Source organism: Leptosomus discolor, chromosome 24 (assembly GCF_034619465.1).
Source record: "Leptosomus discolor isolate bLepDis1 chromosome 24, bLepDis1.hap2, whole genome shotgun sequence".
NCBI lineage: Eukaryota > Metazoa > Chordata > Aves > Leptosomiformes > Leptosomidae > Leptosomus > Leptosomus discolor.
The window spans coordinates 3142155-3163483 of NC_141414.1; the positions used below are offsets into that span (position 1 = coordinate 3142155).

At 48.1% G+C, this 21329-nt stretch overlaps 1 protein-coding gene across 1 annotated transcript; it reads right to left on the reverse strand.

The window, feature by feature from the left end:
- Positions 1 to 476: 476 nt before the first annotated feature.
- RAB11B (RAB11B, member RAS oncogene family) lies at positions 477 to 20146 on the reverse strand. Its single transcript, XM_086477656.1, has 5 exons — positions 20073 to 20146; positions 13413 to 13608; positions 11289 to 11482; positions 9618 to 9698; positions 477 to 5397 (listed from the first exon to the last, which is right to left on the reverse strand). Exons 1-5 carry the CDS (start codon positions 20110 to 20112, stop codon positions 5252 to 5254), a joined length of 657 nt encoding a protein of 218 aa, XP_086333782.1. The 5' UTR covers positions 20113 to 20146; the 3' UTR covers positions 477 to 5251.
- Positions 20147 to 21329: the final 1183 nt, after the last annotated feature.

Below are 21329 nucleotides of genomic sequence, written 5' to 3' on the forward strand. Positions count from 1 at the left end.
CAGCGCGGGGGCGACCGGTGCCTCCTGCCCTCAGGCCACGGCCGGAAGGGCGCCCCGGGGAGGATCCGGCGCGGCCGCGGCCCTCCCACAGCCCTACCCTCCGGCCTTACCCGCTGGTCTCCAGACCGGGCTCCTCCGTCGCTCCGCGGAGGGGCAGCGGGACGTGCCCCCCCTCCGCGGGCCGTGTCCTGGCTCTCCGGGAGCAGGGACCAGAGCAGGCAGTGACCGCCGGCTGCCGCGGGGGGCGAGAGGGCACCGGGACCCCGCGGACGGCTGACGCCGCGGCCCGAAGCGGTGGGAGGCGCCCGCTCGAGAACCTCTGCTCCGGGCCGCAGCGGAGGCCGACGCTCCCCGCAGGGGCCCGGCCCCGGGCTGAGCGCTACCTGCCCTGGTACCGACCGCCGGTGCCAGGTCCAAAGCTCTGTCCCCACCTTATTCTACAATTGCGTTTCGAACAGAATTTTACACACACGGGATGATTTGGCAATCTTTATATCCACAATACATCATAACCATGCACAAAAATCAAATGAGGGGTATATTTACAGAGTGAATTGCACTTAACACAGAAACCAGGAATAAAAGTAAATGAAAGGAACCTCTCTTCTGGGTTGCGTAAAGATCCAGTGCTATTTATAGCCTACAAAGCCTGACAGACAACACTATTGTGCATTATCTGACCAGTTTAAAATAAGAATTACTGTTATTTATTGAAAGTGCAGCCCTGGCAATACTCATTTCATGGAAACATTCCATTAATCACCATTCAAAATGGATTATCTATTAAGACTCCATTAAGAGTCCGCAAGTCAAGAGAATCCAACCTCAGCCCTGACTCACTGTATTTTACTTGAGGAACTGTTAGTCTTCACCTCTGTCTGATTTTTCTTTTCTTCTTTGAAATTCAGGCCCGCACCTTTAATACTGTTTTTCCTATGAAGGAAAAAGGCCTCCCGAAGTGACTGAGTCACTTCATCAGGATCTTTTTTCTTCCACAGAGTCCAGAACCTCTAAGCGAGTTCTTCCTTCATGCTTGGAAGGGAAACTATCACTAAGCACAGGTGAGACTCAGCCATTAACAGCCCACAAACAGATCACAACTTCTGGAACAGTACAGCATGCAGGAATCAAAGCATCAGGAAGCGAAAATACCTACTGTACGTTTTCCCAAGCGGCTTTTGGTAAGTGACCTACTCAAATCAAAGGCACAGACCAATCCTTACCATCCCGGCATGTCCACCTGAGAGCTCGCTCCCGTTCGCACAAGAATACCCCATCACCAGCCTTTCCACGTACTGCGGGGTCATTACGAGTGATCTAGCAGAACAGCACCCAAACAGGGGGGATCTCCAGGAGGCACCACTCTTGCTACTGCTTCCAACCTGCTACAAGTGCTGAGAAGCAGCGACAGGGGGAAAAAGGGATCATAGCGCCTTTTCCTTCTACCCCATTTTGATGGTTCCTGCAGCACGCACACACACGAAATCTTTTTACAAAGTAGCACGCAGTCACTCATTGACAGGGTTTTTACACTTAAACAAGTACAGAGCTTTAAAACTTTCCTATGAACCAAACTTCCTTGTCCTGTGCAGGCTACAGGCAAACTCTTGGTGGGCATCGCAGGCTTTGACTCATCTAGTCTGTAAGCATCTGACTCAACGGGAAGAGAAGTTAGATTGAGATTGTCTACCCAGTGACTTTATTTACCAATTACCTGTGTGTGTGCTCACCCCCAAATCACTTTTATAGGTCAATTTTGGCCTTTACTCTCCCCATAAACATGGCAGCTGGCAGAAAAGGCTCCTGTCTAATTCTGCATTGGAGGACCTGTTCTGAATATCAGCAGGAGCCTTCCACAGAGGCTTATATTACTGACGCTGGGTGTTAAGCACCCCGTGCTTTTTAGTGTTATTATTCAATAGTTAAATGAAAAGTCATCCCGAACATCCAAATAAAGCCAGAACAGCACATGCTCCTTTCACAGGCAGCTTTCCTGTCATCGGGAGTTTTACATAAGCCCTGTTCTGCCCTCAAACCTCTTACAGCAGATGGAAGAGACCTGGAAGCTTTCCTATTTTCCCGACAGTAATACGGAGAGACAAAGAGCTAGTGAAGTTCCAGCGAGCCGTCCAGGTGAGGTTACATTTAACTGTTATTTTCACACCAGGAAAGCATGGCTAAGGAGCCAGGCCTGTTGGAGAGCTTCCGTGAGTGTCAGCTCTTCAACAGTTCAAGCTTCCTCAGGATTCCTCCAAGTCTTCCCCTCTGCAACTGCAGCAGCCATCACCAACACGGGTTGGGTTGTAGCTCTAGTTTGAGGAGCGCACCACGCTTTCAGCAGGACACCAGGGTCCTGAAGTGCAAAAGCATTTTCCTGTCTGGGCACAGGAAGATGGTTTTACCAGGTAGAAACAGTCCACCGTCCTTTTTCTATTGGCACCAACGGCCCTGTGCTCGGTCTAGGCAAGAGCGCCCCGACCCCACGGAGCGCTGCGTCGCCAGCTGCCCAGAGAGCAGCACAGCAGTCCGGGAAGGAGCCGCTACCCGGTGTAACAAACCGAGCAACCACAGCAGAAAAACCACATTGCCGTTCACAGTGCTCACGTGCGCTACGTGTGTGCACACGCGCGTGCACACACACAGGCTTCCCACACCTCGCGTACACCAAACAGTCCCGCGGCAAAAGGCCTTTCCCTGTCACACAACAGAGCTCAAAACCAGCCCAGCCCCCCCAGCATGAACAGAGGGGGCCCACGATCCCCCTGCTCTGGGCAGGCTCTGGTCAGTGCACAACGAAGCTGTGCACAGTCTCTTCAACACCATATAATTCAACAGCACTTAAACCCTAGACATGAACCTTTCGTTGGGCCTCTGAGGCAAAGTCGAAAGCCTTACACAAAGCCAAAGCCTAAAGAAAATCTCTTGTAAGAGACAAGTAAGTGACTAAACTGTTTCTCAGCTGCTTATACCAGGCCACATTGATTCTAGAAGCTTCATGTTAAGACAGAAGTTGCAGAGTAAACTCGTTAATACATCACCCTGAACTAATAAGTCTTCTTAACAGCATGACTCCTCCTCACACTATTCAACTCACTTATTTATAAAAAGTTTCGTTCAAAAATTAAGTGCCCACCTGTTCTTGAATGAAATATTTTCAGTATCTCAGAATTTGCTGTTCTCTCTAATGGGGTGCTCACCTGCCAGCCTTCTAAATACTGACTGCACATCACATTCTGGTCTAGGCCCACCAAAAAGGAGACATCTCTAGTTCCCATCGGCTGCTCCTTCTCTCAACAGGATGCTATTAAAGCAAATACATCGCGCTGAAAGTGCTTCCCGGACCGGGACACCCTTGGGACAGAGCACTGTGATGCCTAAAGAAGAATTCACAGCCTCGTTCAATGGGATCAGGCTGCAAGCACGCACCCCTTCACCTCGAATGTATCCTCTAAACAAAGCTGAAAAGTGGAAGCGCTAGGCACCACACACACCCTTGGCTGTGCACTATAGCCCTCTAGGTGTGTACGGTACAAAATTAAAGGCATTGGTCTGGAAATCTTATAAAAGAAAAGCCGTCAGAGTTAACTGCCCTTAATTTTATTACATAACCAGACAGAACAGTTGAGACTGGAATGTCAGATTTCCCCTTCGAGCACAATTCACAGTTTCATATTTGCTTTGTATCAGAAAAGGAAAATCAACTCACTAATGCGCACGTAGGATTCACCAAGTGAGGCACAGTCTCAGAATACAGAGCAAAAATTCACTGCCAATTGCTTCACTAGCCTTCAGAGAGCAGCAGATGGTCTCCAGCTCTTCCTTCAGATAGCTCCACCCAGTATTTGCCTCATCATAACAGTCAGCACATACCGGAGGGGATGCAAGTGTGTAAGAGCAAGTGAACGACGAAAAGCCATCACAGAAGATTCCCACAAGCTAGCAAGAGACTGACTACACATGTTGTGATAACATTCTTCCCATTCAGCAAAACAAAGTATTATAGTAGTTAGCCCTGCTGATGACACATCTGTTACATCAGGTGAAGTACAATCATTTGAGAATTACAGTCTGCAATTCAGTAAAACAGAGCAAGAAGAAAACAACAGGTTAGTAGTTATTATGTGAAATCTTAATATTATGCATTTTAGTAGAGGTCAAGAAGATTATGCACAAGGTCAACAGTGAAAGATCATAGAAGAGAAAGTTCAAGATGCTATGGTTCTGCAGAAGTTTTACAAAATGTATAAAGTATTGTGTTTCTCTACAACAACCAAAACCCTTACAAGTGCAGGTATATACATGACATGGAAAAATATTGCTTCACTCACTCAAACAGGGGTAGGAGAGATCCAGAGAAAAAGCAGCATGCAAAAAAATCATGGAACTATAGAAGATCCTGCTTTCAGACACTGATCTACGGTACAAAATAAGCCTCCTTGTACAGGCTGCAAAACGTTTCTGAAATCAATATGCTGGCACTTACTGTACAATAAATGTTAACTGATTAACATAAGCCATGAATAAATATTAAGCCACTTCATAAAGCCTGCGCAAGCAGCACAGGCATTCCTGGTGGCAGAAAGCAATGCAGACGTACTTCATTGTTCCCAAATAAAACAAGAATAGAGAAAGACTTCTCAAGCAGGAAACAGTAAACTACACAGCCAGACTAACTGTATTAGGGGTAATTACACAATAAGTAATGTTATTTTCAACAGCTTGCTTATGTGTGTGCAGCCACTAAAAACCTCACTGTGAGACTTTACCAGGACAGAAAACAGAGCATTTGGTAGGATAGCTATTTTCTTTTAATTTCTCCCCCATGTTTACAGAAACACAAGAAAAAAAATAGCTGACTACGGGAGGAAAACACCTTGTCACCTAAATGTAGTTATTATTTCTTCAACTGTTATAGTCAAGTCCCCATGGCTTCTCTCTCAGAAAAAAAAAATGTAAAAACCATTTGAGGAGAGTGTTTCATGGGATAATATCCAGCAGCAGATGTTCCAACACAAACATGTCTATCAGATCAGTGCCTACATTTCAAGCCCAAAAGTCACCACATTGAAGGGGATTTCAGAGGCAGGGGAATGTTAGCCCTACAATTAAAGCTCTAAGATGAAACGGGGGACTTGGGAATGGGGTAAAGGAGGGAAGAGGGAGTCACGGAATCACAGGAGATAAGAAGTGCACACAAGTTTCTAAATGAAGCACAGACGAAGTGAAGGGCACAAGAGTCATCTACAGGAGGTCACAGGTTCTGACAGCACTGGAGTTTGTTGGATTTCTGTCCGTCGGTGGTTGGTGGGACGCTGATGTCAACCACATTGTTGCCAGGAGACTCGTCGTGCGCAGACCGGTCTGCAATCTGCTTCTGCGAAACAATGCGGTAGATTTCTGAAAGGAGAACAGACTTGTTAGAGCCCACGAAGACATCACCTCCGACGGAGCACGGGCACTTGTCAGAGCAAGCTGTCAAAGGAGATGCCAGAACCCAAGAATGAGAAGGTTTTGAGAGCTGTGAAAGGGAATCTAGCCTGACCAGCTGTGGCATGTAACAGCTGGCTGGCTTTCCAGCTCTGTAACGGGCACACCAGCTCTGTCTGGAAAAGTTATTAAGACAAGATTCCTCGCTGTCTTCCACAACAGTGCTTCCTATCACGTTCTTTTTCAAGGACTCCATGAACATGGGTATTACTAAAAGGCTTTTTAAATGAGAAAGGAGCAGGAATGCTCATTTCTGAAACAGGGAATCATTTTATTTTTGATAAAAAAAAAAAAAACAGGCAACACAACCTAGAAGCAACAATCAACAGGATGCTTGCACAACGCCATTGCGCAGCAGCAATGATGGTACCTATTTCGCACTTCAGCTTCTGGCCAGCTGCTACTACCGAGTGACAGAAACGCCTGCTCCTCTCTGCCACAAATCAGTTTTCCCACCTACGACAGTAAAAAGCCACATGGTTCCATAAAGCCCCATATTGATCCGAAAATGCTTTTCCTGAGAGAATTAATTTGTTTGACTCTAATTAATTTAGGCCTGAAAGCACACACATCCACAAAGCAGTGCCGCCGAGGAGAGACTGCCAGGTTAAAAGCTTTCAGAAACAAACCATTTCAACTGCATAGTTAGTAGAAATAATTTAAGTTGAAAGGTTTTTAAATTACTTATTTCACTGACTAAAAGCCCTTGTTCCAACTTCCCTCCATTGTGAGACAGGAAAAGGGCAAGTACCTCCCTGGAAGTCTGCAGTAAATATTATGGACACATTCATACAGCCACAGCCTCAGAGCAGCAACACCCAAAGTCTTTAGTAAGGATTAAAAATCATGGGGGACTACGTGGGGTTTGTTTATGCTTTTAGTTTGTTTTTGTTTGGTTGGTTTTTTCCAAAAAGCTGCACATATTTACGTTGCTTAAAACAGAAACCTTTAACCCAAGACCGATCTCGTTGTCATTGGCTACCTTCAGCTCTTTTTGCTGTACAGAGATTGTCACATCCCCTTTCTTTCACAGTCACTGGTGTATGGTAGTACTAGCTGTTCAGAGTCATGGCCAAGCCCTCTTTTCTTTGGGGTAGTGTCTGTTTGGGATTTTTTGTTTAATTTTGTGGGGGTTTTCTCCAGTCTTTAGTGATCCCTCAAACTGGTGGCCAGTAAGGAAACTCCTGTCCTGTTGCTCCCACCCTCTTCCCTCCTCCAAGTCCCTTGTGGTTGCTCCCAGCTCTACACAACACATTTTCCCAGGTTTCTTCTCCTCCCTTAGAAGGAGGACTCTCCCCCCAGGTAATCACTTTAGAAATAACATTTTCAGGACTACTCAGTCTTACTAGCCACATCCCTACTGTATCCCTTGGGAGCCCAGGAGGCTGCTAAGAGAGAGCGTTTTGAGTTCAGTTTGCCAAGGCCTGACCTCAGCTCAAGTTCTGCCTCTCTGAGGGTCTGATCTGTTAGAGCAGACCGCATTAGGGCTCTCTCCTAGGGTAACCTTAGGCCATCTTCCCTACCCGGGGTCAGTCTCAGGACAACACTGCAAGGGAAGACAGGATGGATGGTGACTGCTGAGCTATGCTCAGGGCAGTAAAACCATGGATACCATCAGAAAGCACTCGGCAAGTTGCCTCAGATCCAGCCAGCTGTCACAGACAGCAGTGAATCTGCTTGTAATGCTGCCCTGTGCAAGACCCACTCCCAGCTCGGGCACCAGGTGGTCTCTACAGCTCTGTCTCAACAGCAACGTTCTCCAGTTGCTTCAGCAGTAGCTCTAATAACACAAATCTTGCTGGGCAGCAAACACAACCCATTCCTAGTCTGACAGACTTTTCACTTAGAGGAGCAGCTTGGCTGTCCTTTTTCTCCTGCCTGCCTCTTCCCAGTCACCTTCCTCTAATTGCAACACGTTTCTGGTACCAACAGAGTCGGCCAGCACCAGGCCTAGTGATCCCAAGATTTCTCACTGCTTCCCTGCATACCTAAAAGACCCTGCCTGACAGGATTCACCACATTAAAACTCAGCTTTTGTCCCAGTAACAGGCTCTCATTCACACATAATCAAGAAATAAAAATACGAAGCCAATTCTTTGGACAGCATCCAATAAGCAACATACACCAGACCCTTCCCGATAATCAAGTAGAACCAGAACAAAGGCCCGCTCTCATTTAACTGAAATCAGCATCAGGTCACAATAAAGCTCAGAAAATGCTCATCTTGAGATATTGTGGGGCATGTAAATTAGCCAGAACTTCACAAAACAGCGTACAGGGGTGAGACTATACTGACAGTTACTGGTCTAGAACTCAGCTGTGGTAAACAATAGTCAGGAACTGGATCTTGCCAGCTCTTCACACTCATTGTCTGGATCTTAGGTTTTCAAGAGGCAGAACACACATACTGACAAATTATATGGCAATTTTCCCTCTTCAGGACAAGATTCAGATCTCATGGGGCAGACAGAGGTAGAACAGTAATCCAATACCTGTTTGACAGCCCTTTTCCTATTCAGGTATGATTTTTAAGGGTTCTTTGCCAATTACCAGTTACTTCATTTTAGGAGTGGAAGACGATGCTTTGAAACATCAGCTTCCCTGTCACCTCAAGCAGTATTTTGAGATACAACTACTGCAGAAGGCAGAGTCTCTGAAAGCAGAGATGCTCAAGTTTGTCGTGGCTCCAATTCAGCAGTCCTGCAGGCCCACGCTGGTTACTTTCAGACACCCTTGGGGGTGACAACACCATGCTTCCCAGGACTCTTGCTTCTGAGTAGCAGCTCAGGCACAGAGCTACCCAGTGCAGTCACCTCAGAGCGGTGCCAGAATAATACATCCGCTGGAGCACAAAGTGCTGAAGCATACAGTGCTGACACACTTACACAAACTAACGTCTAACTAAAATCAGAGTAAGATTAAGCCAAACCCCTAGTTTGGGAAAAGTTACCCACCCCAACTGAAGCAACAACACAGAGATGAGCAGTGCTTATTTTAAGCACCTCTCTTGCTCTGTCCCACTTCTGCTGTCTGTAGGCTACATACCTCACAGCACATATCTTCACCACTTCAACCCTTCCTCCTTCTCCTACCTCACGACCGTACAACTTGCACTTCTTGGCCAACCTCACTCTGAAGGAAATCAGCAAGTTCCCCAGGCGCTGCATGTAGCCTAGAACAGAGCCGCGCTCTTCCAGAGAGGCCAAGTGAGTGCTCAGCTCAAATTTGCAAAACACCAGCTGGAAATCCCCGTGAGCCTACGAACAGAGCTGCTCTGGCCGTGGCTAAGCACGGTAAGGAGGACTTGCTGGTGTACCTACAGTAATAAAGCTTAACTGGTGAATCCTAGGCCTCATGTGTAAGGGCCAACAAAACACATGCAGGCAAAAGCTCCATCTTAAAGAATGGAAATTCTAAGCCCCAGTCTGAAAGAGGAAAAAAGCAAGTAGTACAGTACTACTACCTGGAATAGCTCTGAAGCTACATGCAGGGGACCTACTGCATGAGCCAGCATTCCCACACATACAGCAAGTCTGAAGCTGCAAGCGGACACTGTGCACTCAGCAGCCACATCTACAGCAGCTATACAGGCTGAGGAACATCCTTGGGCGGTGGAAATCATAAGCCCTGGCGTCATTTTGGCCTGTGACCACTATCATGTTCTCAGACAATTCCTGGGACTCTTCAAGGCCGTTCCCAGGAGGCAGCCTGCATGGAGCTGTGCTGTCGCTGCACCGTCACCCGCAACCCTTGCCATCAGGCGAGAACAAGAGTTCAGTAGTCTGGACAAAATTACTACGCACCAGTCTGCTTTGGTGCAAGAGAACACACCGGAACATTTAACTTTCTACCACAGCTTTGGCTTCACTGCCTAGATTTTGTGTAGGCACAGACAGTGCCATTGCAATAGCTTGAATTTATGCAACATCAGGAGTCTAGAAACCTCCAGATTCTTGGGCAGAAAGGTACGTGTGGGGTGGGAGGCAGAGCACAAAGGTAAGATTAGAAGCCTTGCAAACTAACCATCATTTCCAACATTCATTCCCAACACACTCTAGGTAACTGCAAAATGTGCCCGTGAAGAAGATCCACCACCTCAGGAGATCCCCTGAATCCGTAACCAGCCATACCTGTAAGGATGTTCTTGAACGCTTCTTCTACATTTGTTGAATCCAGAGCGGACGTTTCAATAAAAGATAAGTTATTTTTTTCTGTAATAAATAACAAGTGGTTCCAGTTAAAAACTTTAATAGCACTTTATTTCACCTTTACTTTGAGGTTTTCACCTTTATTTTTAGGCCAAATCAGCCAGGGGACAGGTTTGGGTTTTTTTTTCCCCTGTTACACTAGGAACAACTTGGTGCACCATTTATTTAGGTGCTAATGTTTCAGCGGTGTCACCTTTGACCACTGCCTTTCCACAGCGTAAGAATATTTTCCTCACTGCAGCCCTTGTTCAGTCAAGCAATACAATATTATTCTCACCCAGCTACAGATCACACCTTGAAGTGCCTTGTGCAGGAGCACAGGCAAAAGCATGTTGGCTGCAACAGAAGTCTTGATTCTCCACTGCAACCCCAAAAAGATAAATGTTCCTAAGCAGACCCCGCCTCCATGTTACAATAGAACCCCTAGGAATACAGGCTATTTTCTTCTTTCCTCTTACAATGCAAGACATGTATATTTTTTATTTTTAAAAAAAAAAAAAAAAAAGATTGTGATTAACACCCAAACATCACACCTAGAATGGCACTGTACCACCCGCCCAGAAACAGGCAAATTTCAGACACAGAGCTTAAATGGCAACGCCTGTCCCATCCATCACTAGCTATTTAACACATTCTTAGTAAGAAGCCAGGGGCAAAAAATAAGGTGTTGAATGCAGTGACCCAAGCAAGGCACTATCCAGGATACCCGCTAACTGGTTTTGCTTCTCTTCTATAGACTTCGCTTCTCATTCATCTGAAAATTTAAAGTGCCAACCACAGGGTACTTGCTCCCTAGCACGCTTCTGAAAACATGTTTAAACAAGCCCTAGTAATATTCCTAGAAGGATTTTAAAGACTAATCATTTAAATTGCACCTCCAAGCTCGACAGCCACACAGAGTAAGCTGAACGTCCCTCAGGCCTATAAGGGCAAAAGAGTATTTGACCAGTGCTCTGCAAGATAAGGAAGAGACACGAGTAATGCAGTGGCAGCAGCTCACACAACCCACTTAACTTCTCCCAACAACTCATAATCTCCAAGTCTGATGATCACTGCATTTAAAGGAAATTAGATGACACTGCTATATGCACCAGTGCTCTGGAGCAGGAGCTACACCACCTAAGAGAAGGTTCACTTGCAGCTGTCCCCATTGCTGCGTACTCAGTAAAACCAGGCCTCTAGGAAGGAAGGAAAGACATTCCGTGTTGTGATATTTTGTATTTATGTTGTGACATTTTAGCTTCTACATGTTGATAGTGTTTCTAGAACACGCTGTTTCTAGCCTTGCTAGAGGAAGTGTTTAATCTTCAGCTATCAGGCAGCTCAAGGACAGTGTTTCAAAAACACGTACTACCACCAGATTTTTAAAAAAACAAAAAGACACAACAAAACCCACCAAAATCAAACCCACCAGCCACACACACTATTTAACAAGCATAGATATTTTCACTTTTAAAAAAATCTTGCATGCTTCTTTTAGGGTCAAAAAGAAAACTTGAGGTAAAAGTTCAGTCTTGGACAACAAGAGCGCGATTACAGCTTGCACCAACATCACCAAGAGTCACCAAGCCAGAACACACACTGTCTACAAACCTGCAAAAGCCCGGGCCTCATCGGTGGGGACAGCTCTCAGATGGCGGAGGTCACTCTTGTTACCCACCAGCATGATGACAATATTGTTGTCCGCATGATCCCTAAGCTCCTTTAGCCAGCGCTCCACGTTCTCATAGGTGAGGTGTTTGGCAATGTCATAGACCAGCAGAGCCCCAACAGCACCGCGGTAATACCTGAAACCAGAAGGCACATTCCTTTAGAGAGCTCTGCCCAAGGCATCCCAACGGACCTGGCGCCTGGCTCGGCTACACTGCTTACCACTGACAAGTTAAAAACACTGCCCCCACTTTGGACAAAGCTGTGCTGATGCAAATACCCTTTCTTAGGCTTTTTAAAGTTCCAAATGCTGGGGGGTTTTAATGGCATTCCTGAAAAATTCCAACGTAGGTAAAAAAACGCTGAAGAGACGGTGACAGCCGTGACATCTTCATCTTTGGTCTGCTAAAACAGTGTGCAAGAAAACTCACAAAGCATTTCAGAATCGGTGCTGCTAGAAGCTTTTCATGAAGTTATAACTTATCTTTCTACTAGGAAAACAGTCCTTAGTAGAATGCCAGTATTTGTTGCTGCTCTTTCAAATACCTCCTCTCCGTCTTAAAAATTGAAGAGGGGGACTCCGGGCTATAGTGACACTTACCCACCAGCCTGTAATCCAAGATGGAGTTTGTTCCCTCAGTGCAGGTTTGGGACCTGCAAGCCAAGGGCTCAGGACAGCACAAGCCAATCCACCTCAGCAATCCTACAACCACCATATCCGTCTCCCACACAATCCCACCATTTCTCCTCTGCCCTGCCAGCACCTGTCCGACACGCCGTTGAACCAACTCAGGGCACCACGTCAGCAGAAAACGTTCACTTTTCACTGCTGGGTGGCGTCCCGCTGGCTCAGCCAGCTCAACTGGCCCAGCGATGTGTCAAGCAAGAGCTCGTGCCAGCACCAGGGAGCAGCAGGATCACAGGACTACAGATGCGCCGATTCTCGTCGGCCAAGCCTGCTGTCGAACCAGACTCAGCCAGCAGTTCTCCTGCTAAGCTTTGACAGCAGTAAGAACAATTTAAGGGTCACAAAAATTTTATGACAAACACACTAACAGTTATAGACAAGATGCAATTTGAAGTGGCCACTTGCATCTGCTTCTGCATTACTTTGGCTTTGCATTCGTTCCCTGCAGATTATTCCCTTTGGGCTCCACGCTCTTCTGTTTTTCTCCATTTATTCTGCATTATCCTGTTTTACCTCAATGATAAAAGTTCCCCTTACCTTGAGTTTAATACAAATGGCTCAACCTGTGCATGATTCAGAAACAAGGTTGTACCTTTAAAAACTGATACACATCCATAACACTAAAAAAAATTATCCTCATTGATCAGCATATGCCCTGGAATAACGAGGGCTGCCAATAGGTTTTTTTTTTTCCCCTCTAAACAATACTTTTGCCTACTACCTGCATAGAAACACACAGACACAGAAGTTACAGCTTAAGACACTGTCTGGATTAACAAGGTGCCGTACGTGAAAGCTTCTCAGCACCACTGTTCTAAATCGGGATGTAGAGTCAGCATTATCACCGTTGCCTTCCCACTTACTGGTTACTCAGCATGCACTCTTGGACCTAATTTTCAGGGCTGTAACTAATTCATTGAGATTTCAGGGGAGTTTGTGGCTGCAGACTGTCCTAAAAATACCCCTAGTCTCAAGATTGAGGGGGCAATGAAGACCAGAAGCCACGGGAATTACAGTAAGCTACCACGCCTAGACCAAAACTTGATGCCAAACAGAACTCAGCTTCCATCAGAAATGACACTCATTCCACGTGATGAAGATAGCACAGCCAGGGCAGGTAAAAAACCCCAATCGTAAGACTCAAACGATTTCCCACACTTTTGATTTAAGGTGTCATTTTTTCTATAATAGCATCACTGGAATCTAAAAAGTGCTTTCATTATATTAATCAAGGAACACAAAAGTATTTGCTACTTTATGACTTGGATCTACACTGAAGTCTGTTGTAATCATTTTGTCATGTGTCTCTACCCATAAATTTATCTGTACCATCTCTGCTGGAATTCTGCTGCTAGTCTGAGCAAAGACATGGTACTCACGCTGAGGTAATGGCACGGTATCGTTCCTGTCCTGCAGTATCCCAGATCTGTGCTTTTATCGTCTTCCCGTCCACCTGGATGCTCCTGGTGGCAAATTCCACCCCAATGGTGCTCTTGCTCTCCAGATTGAACTCATTACGTGTGAAACGTGACAGAAGATTACTCTTTCCAACTCCAGAGTCTCCAATCAACACAACTGAAAGAAAAGACAGTATTTTCCAAATTAATTCTTCATATCAGCATTCACACAGTGCAGTGGTGCTACCTGGCTGCGATGCTGCTTTGCAGGCAGGACCCAGAGGAGTTGCACAGCCAGACAAACACAGGAGAAAGTTACGCTGACAACACCTCAGACTTTACTACTCACAGCTTGCTTCCCCAGCCCCGAAACAGCCCCAAGCCTTTGTGCTGCTAGCAGCTGCTCAGTTCCTCAGAGACAGAAATTGCTACAGCGACTGTCAACAGCTAAACATGGCTTTGGAGGCCTCAAGCCACCGCCAGTAATTACAGGTAACTGGATGTCTCGTGCACACTCGACCTTTTGCAGAAGGCGGCTGCAACCCACATTTTAAGAAACACTACAGTCAAGAACATGACAACAGGCTACCTGTCTGCCTGGCAAAAGCCTGTGTACAATATAAGCCTACCCTGTTTTTATTTTTAAAAAAACCCCAACAAATACAGTAAATAAACAATTATTTGCAGTCCCTTTTAGGGTATTACAGGGTGTTTTATTTCAATAATTTAATTCATAAATAAGTTCACCACAAAAAGGGGGAAACAGGAGACGCTTGATACTACAAACAAGATAGGAAGCAAAGCAGAACTTCATCTGGCAAGTTGAGTTCTAGTAGATTGCATGAGAAGTAAAAGAAGAGCTAAAAATCTGCCTCCACACGAGGTGTTGCCATGTTAACAGAAAAATGTTAGTGTAGAGATCTTTAGCACACAAACCCCAGCTTTACTGAAAGGAATCGTGGAAAAAAAAAAAAAAAGATACATCTTGCAGTAGGAGTTTCCCTCTACTCTGGGGCTGAAGATTTCTGCTAATCCCAGGCACACCTCTGCCAGCCCTGCTCAAGCAGGCTGCTGCTTCATACCCAGCCACGCTAGACCGGGCTCTCCACGAGACCTTCTCGTCAACAACTCAACCAAGATTTGTCACACGAGGTTCTTCCCTATGCAGCTAATGCAACCACACACATTTTCTTAAATCCCCGTATTACTGACTAGAGCAAGAAATAACTAAAGGGAAACAAGGCTAAAAGCAACAAAGCCATCCTCCCTTAGCCTGAGCAAATCCTGACCATACGTGACTCTGATATTCAAGCTAACAGCACCCTGGCTGAACAGAAGGAAGAAAGGCCGCCTCAGTGAGGCTTCTTCAACCTTGGGAATATTTCCTGCTTTGGTTCAAAGTACAGATTTGTGCTCTTCCTCATCCATATGATCCGTTTTTCATATAGAAAAGCAGGCATGGGCAGAAAACATTCCTGATCCCTCCACACCAAATTACAGAAGACTCTTCTCATTCCACACTTCCAGAATGAGCTCACCAGGGTTCTCCCAGGGCCAAGGACTACAATCGCCTTTTAGTGTTATTACAGCTTCTTTCTGCCCAGGTCATTGTTTCAGGCTACAGCTCTGGCAGCACACTGCCCCAGCTCGCGTACCTCCCCACCCCTGCTAGCACAGTCCCCAACTCCTGCCGCAGCCCTCTTGCTCTGCTGCGACAGCGCCTGAGCTGCGCGGGGAGAGCGCTGAAACGCTCCGGACTCCCCCCGGCAGCATTTCATCCGGCTGACGGCACAGACAGACAGACAATTGTGCTAGCACAGCTGAACGGTCGAAATACAACAGAGGCAGGAATGGGCAGCCAGTGGATCATGGCAAGGCGCCACAACTCCCCACCCAGATAGCCTAAATCAGGGCCTCACACTGCTCTGCCTGCACTGGCAAAGAGTCTAAACAATTTTTTAGGGTATGAGAACAGATACATAAAAAAAGATTTTATTATGAGTTCTAACTCTAGGATTTTGTTAGCTTTGTTTTCCAGACAAACAGTTTTTCATCACTAATTCCACAGGGTGTTCCAAGAATGGGCCAAAGGACACCCATCTTGCGCAGTGACCTGCTGGCTTGGAGGACGCTGTACTCTACAGCAAATCCCCGACCAGAACCAGAAGGAGGTAAGAACCTCCACCACCCAAACTAGACCAGCCTGGAAAAACCCTGAAGCTTCCAAACATTTCTGAAGGGACTTACCTCCTCGTGAATCTGCAGGTTCTAGCCACCTCCCATCCTCTGGCATTTGAAAATTACCAGCTTTACACAAACCACGCGAATGGCTCTCAGGTCATTAACTCCATCTGTCACAGGAAGAACATTCAGAGGGTCCTGCGCTACCGCAGCTGGTTACTCACCTCTGCTGCAACCTGGCAGCAAAGCACCAGGCTCCCCTTTACTGGGCTGCTCCACGTTCCAGCAGAGCTTATAAAAGAGCATTTTTGAGAAGTTACTGGATGCAGAAGTAACAAAGGACGGCAACCAGATCCCAACTCAGTAAATAATACCTTGAGCATTAAACCAGCATTTTCGTTTTCAGGAGAAAGACGCAAAGACTGGAAGCCCCCATGCAGACAGAATCCACAAACTTTTATTTTCTATTGCAACTGAGCAAGGAGACAGTCCAGAACCTTGAAGGTAAGTGATTAGATCTTGGGAAAGTTCCCAAATTTGGGAACAGGGCATCTGACAGCACTGCCTGTTCAAATGCAGAAGTCTCAACAGAGTAGAAAAGAAAGTTCCAAATCAGATTTAAGAGCCTGAATACTCCCTAAACACATCTCCCCAGACTCGATGAAGCCTTGAGGGCCGCACTGGTAACGGAAAGATGCTTAACCTGGCAGTGACCTGAACCGATAACCGGCACCAACCACCACCAGACGGCTGTGAGCACACAAGCCAGCCACGCTCAGTGCCACACACACACCCTGAAGCACGGGGCGGCTCCCTCACCCTTTCCCGATTTCCTCTCTGTACCACATCACCGTGCCCGTCGGCGGGTTCCTGCTCACCACGTTACCCGTCCGTCAACGGCAAAGCATTTGGATCTCAGGCACCATCATCGCTCCGCTTCCCACATCTTGTTGGGCCTCACGACACACACACCTACAGCCGCCCGAGCAGAACACAATCCCACCACCCCGGACACCTGCCTCACACCTCGGGATGCTGGTACAAAGCAAGCGAAAGACAGAACGAAGAATCCAGGGCAATACATTGTGGGTAAGAAAAAGAAAAAAACCAGGACCAAGTTCATGGCAGAATTTTAGATACACTGGTTCATTAATCTGGCAAAAAGAATATATTCTTTTGAACAACCAAGAAGATTAAGACTCTCTCTTGCAGAGACCACATAAGCAGAGTTCATTATAAATATTAAGTACATAAGGTTGCCAGATATTGATGACTAATGAGACATGCATTTGTTTTTAATAAGCACAGCCTTTGTTAGGCTTAAGCTCTAATCAGAGCAGTCTAAATTCCCACAAAGGTAAAACAAAGCTCTTTTTGCTAAGGGTGGTTTTTCCTTCCTTTTTCATGAGCCAGCACACATCTGCACAACCTCAAATTTAATTTTTAAAATAAACACTGATAATAGCTAATCTTCTTCAGAGGAAAATTAATGTGCAGATCACATTTTAATAGGTACAAGGCTTCCAATATTTTAACAACTATTAAAGGTCACGAATTCAATTCCAGATCCAGCCCATTCAAAACTCATCACGAACAGTTCTTGCTTTTTAACCATCCCAGCGACAAAACTAATTGGGAACAGAGCCCTGAACCACTGGCTTTGCTTGGGTTACATCACTGAAACACATCCACAAGATCCTCACAGCCCCATTATTCTGTGCAGCTCTGCGCACAGAATTCAGCTTGTTCTCCCAAAGGTTGGCTCAGTCATTTTGTTAACAAACAACATTTTGTTGTGATCAATAAAATGAGCGGTTCTGACTGTTGGGATGCAAACAGAAGAAAGGGAAATTGGGAATACAGATAAAGAGGCATTAGTTTAGCAGAGCAGCTTTGACTATAACCACACTCGCATCCCCAGAGTGCCACCAAACCTTAAATTAGTTTTTGCCTACTGTGTGCTAGACCTGATAAGCCAATAACGCTCCTCTCTCCTGCAGCCCCGTTGAAATGACCGGTCCTGAAGCACAAGCTGACACACGACAGGAACAAGGGAACAGGCAGAACAGCGAGCCAGTTACGCACAGAACCGGCTGCTACAAACTCCTGGGCCATTTTCACCCCTGAATGCCTGTTTTACAGGCAATATTTGACGTGAAAGAGACAAACAACAAATGGGGCTCTTTGCCTTTTGAACTTTTCACAAAGCTGATTAATATGATCCATGCTAAACAGCAAAAGTTCCTATACAAGCAGTTCCAGATCTTCCACTACACAGAAAAGTAAAAACTGTGACTTTAAAGCAACACTGCATTCAACTGGAGTCATCCTAAATAATATTACAATGCAAGGATGCAAATTGCTTAAACAAGCGCAACTATAAAAGCTAAAATCAGAGTTCACCCAATCTTCCTCTAGAAATAGGTGATAGGGGAAGTGGTCAAACCCTAAATTTACTTTAAAAAATTTTCCCAGGCTGCAACCTTCCTCCACCATTATTTCTACCTCTGACCCCTACACATGCCTGACAGAAGAGAGTTCACAAGCCACCTACGTAGCTCGGAAGGGGCTAAACCAGAAGTCAATCAAACCCCTGGGCGCTATTTTTTTCAAGATGTCAATTCCCTTTGGTATTTAATTTTGCTATTGCAGGGGGCAGAAGGGAAAGGAAGGGGAGATGGTCCTACAGCGGAGACCTCGTCCCACTTACGCTCATTATTTCTTGCCTAGTCCCAAAAAGCCTATAAGGACGGAAGGAAAAGATGAGTAGATAGAGAAGGGGTTTTTTTTTGTGGATTTGTTTTTATTAAAAAAAAAAAACTACCACCACATTCACAGAACTACAGAACTACCCCTACCCAAAGGACACACAAAAAAGGACAATTCTCTCCCCCGTGCATCACTAAGCGTCACGAAGCACACCAAGCTACTTTGCAGTATCAACACAACAGCATGGTTCCTGACCAAATAGCTTTAGGTTAAGTTTCACTCCAGACAAAATTAAAAATGCATTTCAAAGCAGCATAAGCATTTTTAAAGATAAATGCAGCTTTGCCTACCTAATTCACTATTCACAGACAGAAAAGAAAAAAGATACAAAATTTTCAGGCTTTCAAGTTCCTGGCTACTAAACCACTTGGGAAACAGACAGCGGAACGACTTCAGAAGGAAACTAGTTTAGACCCAGACAGTTTAGCATATTTTTGGAGGCTAGTCTTCTGCTTTATAGGCAGACAAGAAATAAGGTTTTTTTTTTTTCCCCCCACTATCTTGAAGACCATACAACAAATACACCAAACAGGCAAATACATCCATAAAATAGTTCCAAAAGATGAGTAACGCTCTTTCCTTCCACCAACAAGCAAGTGTGGAATTGCTGCTGCCCTTGTCAGGGTTCAGGTACGTGCCCCAACATCAAACTCCTGGGAAATTTTCCTGGCAGCAAGCGCACCCTCAGCCCCCTCCCAGACCTCCTGAACACTCACAGGCAGCAACGTTAACCTTGCTTTTTCGTAAGAGTGAACTCTTTGGATGAACCCAAGGGTGTCAGCCATGTTACCCCAGGACTCCAAGTGTAAAACGGGGGGGAACACGAAGGTGAACACTTTATACACCATTCCTTAGGCCTCAAAGGACGCTGTGGGACCCTGGAGAGAAGGTCAGCTGAGCACCCTTACACACGCAGGACACCGACCTGCAACAACCTCTACGCATCCAGGACATCAACGACAATAAAACCGACCCAAGCCAGCACAAGAGGAGCGGCACTAAACCCACCCAGCAGTTACCCATTTTCTCACACCACCCCTGCACGCAGCTGCTGGACGACCCAAAATGTCACCGGTACGGGGACAGAAGTATCAAAATAACCCCAGGCAAAGCCAAACTGACACCATTAAGCTTCCTGCCTTCAGACACTAGCGTCCAGTCAGCAGCCTGCAAAGGAGAGGAGCTCCTTCACTGAAGTTTTTTCAGCTCCGGCTCCAAACCGGGGGCGATCTCTCGGGCGACCCACCCACCCCAACGGCACCACCGTCGGGCACAGCCCCCGGCTCGAAGCCCACCTCCCCTCCAGCCCCCGGCCCAAGCCCGGAACCTCTCCCCCATCCCAGCCCCGCACTCCCAGCGCGGCCACCGGCGACCACAACCGCCCGGCTGCCAGCGCGCAGCCCCCGCCGCGGCGGGGCGGGGAAGGCCCGCGGGGGCTTCCCCGCTCTCCCCGCGCCGCTCCTCCCCCGCCCCGGGCCGGCAACGAGCCCGGCGCCAGGCCCGGCCGGGCCGGGCCCCGCCGGGCGCTGCCCGCAAGGCCGCCCCGCGCACAAAGGCCGCGGCGGCCGCCCCGGGCCCGGGGCAGCGCGGCCTGGCGGGGCGGGCCGGGCCGGGCCCAGCGCCGCCGCGGGTCCGCCGAGAGAGGTGGCCGCCCCGGCGCCGTGCGGCGCAGCCCACGGGCGGCGGCGGTACCTTTGAAGAGGTAGTCGTACTCGTCGTCTCGGGTGCCCATGGCGATGGCGGCGCCGACCCTCTGGCTGCCAGGCACCGACCACGGCCCAGGCGGGGAAGGGGGGCGGGGGGGGAGGGCCGCTCCCGCCGCCGCCTATCAGCGGCCGCCAGAGCCCGAAGGAGGCGGGCGGCGCGCCAGACCCATCAACGATGCCCAATAGGTGACTGGCGCTCCTCTGACTGGCGGGCAACGCTGCCCAATCGAAGGAGGTCAACTGGGGAGGGGCGGTGCTCGGGTGCCTGAGCCGGGACACTTGCGAGACGAGGCGGTGCCGGGGGGGGCGGGTTTGGGGCGGGGCCTGGGGTGGGAGGGGCGGGGTTTGAAGGGGCGGGGCCTCGGCAGGTACGCGCAGCGCCGAGCACGGCCGGGCCGCGGGGCTGGGGGTTGCCGCCGGTGGCCGCCGCCGGTGGCCGGGTCTCGTCCGGGGCCCAGCGCTGCGCAGGAGCCACGCGGCGGGGGGCGCAGGGCGGGGGGTGGGCGGGTGGGTTCCGCCTTGAAACCGCCCCAGGCGGGGCTCGGTCGCGCCCCGCAGGCCGGCGCTTTGCTGCTCTCTCCGGGCCGGGACGGGCCTGACCCGCACGGCGCTCAGGCTCCCCCCTTCCTGCGCGCGGTACCCGCTGGAAAAGGTGTTCCGGCAAAAAAAAAAAATAAATCCCTGCACGGTGACACAACTTGTTCTAGGAAAACATTTCCCCCTTCTTTTTTTGGGGTTTGGGGGTTTTTTTGGTGTTTTTTTTTTGTGGGTTGTTTTTTTTTTTTTTCCTGGCATGGCTTGAGGCAATTTCCCGAACTGATCCGTGATGCAGCAAAAGGCCGTTTTGCCTCAGGGAGCCCCGGCAGCTGGTGGCTCGGAGCAGCGGGCCCTGCGCCTTCCCGACGGCCGAGCTGCGGCAGTTCATCCTGCGAGCCCAGTCCGAGCTGCGGGACGAGCCTCAAAGAGCAGCTCGGGAAGCCCAGGGATGTCCCCACTGCTTTGGGGACCTCCCTTCCACGTCCGAACACGCAGCACAGTGTGTCCCCACAGCACGTGCACACGCTGGCGTCGCAGCACGGGGTTTGGTTTGTGGTTGTGACAAACCCTCACAGGGACGACGGCAGCTCCCTCCCTTCTCTCTCTGCGATGTGCAGGGAACCTCGCTCTGCTCATTAAACGCCTTTCTGGCTCTCCCGGCCTGCGTTCAGCTCAGCTCCTCTGCCCTACTTTCCCCGGAGGAGCC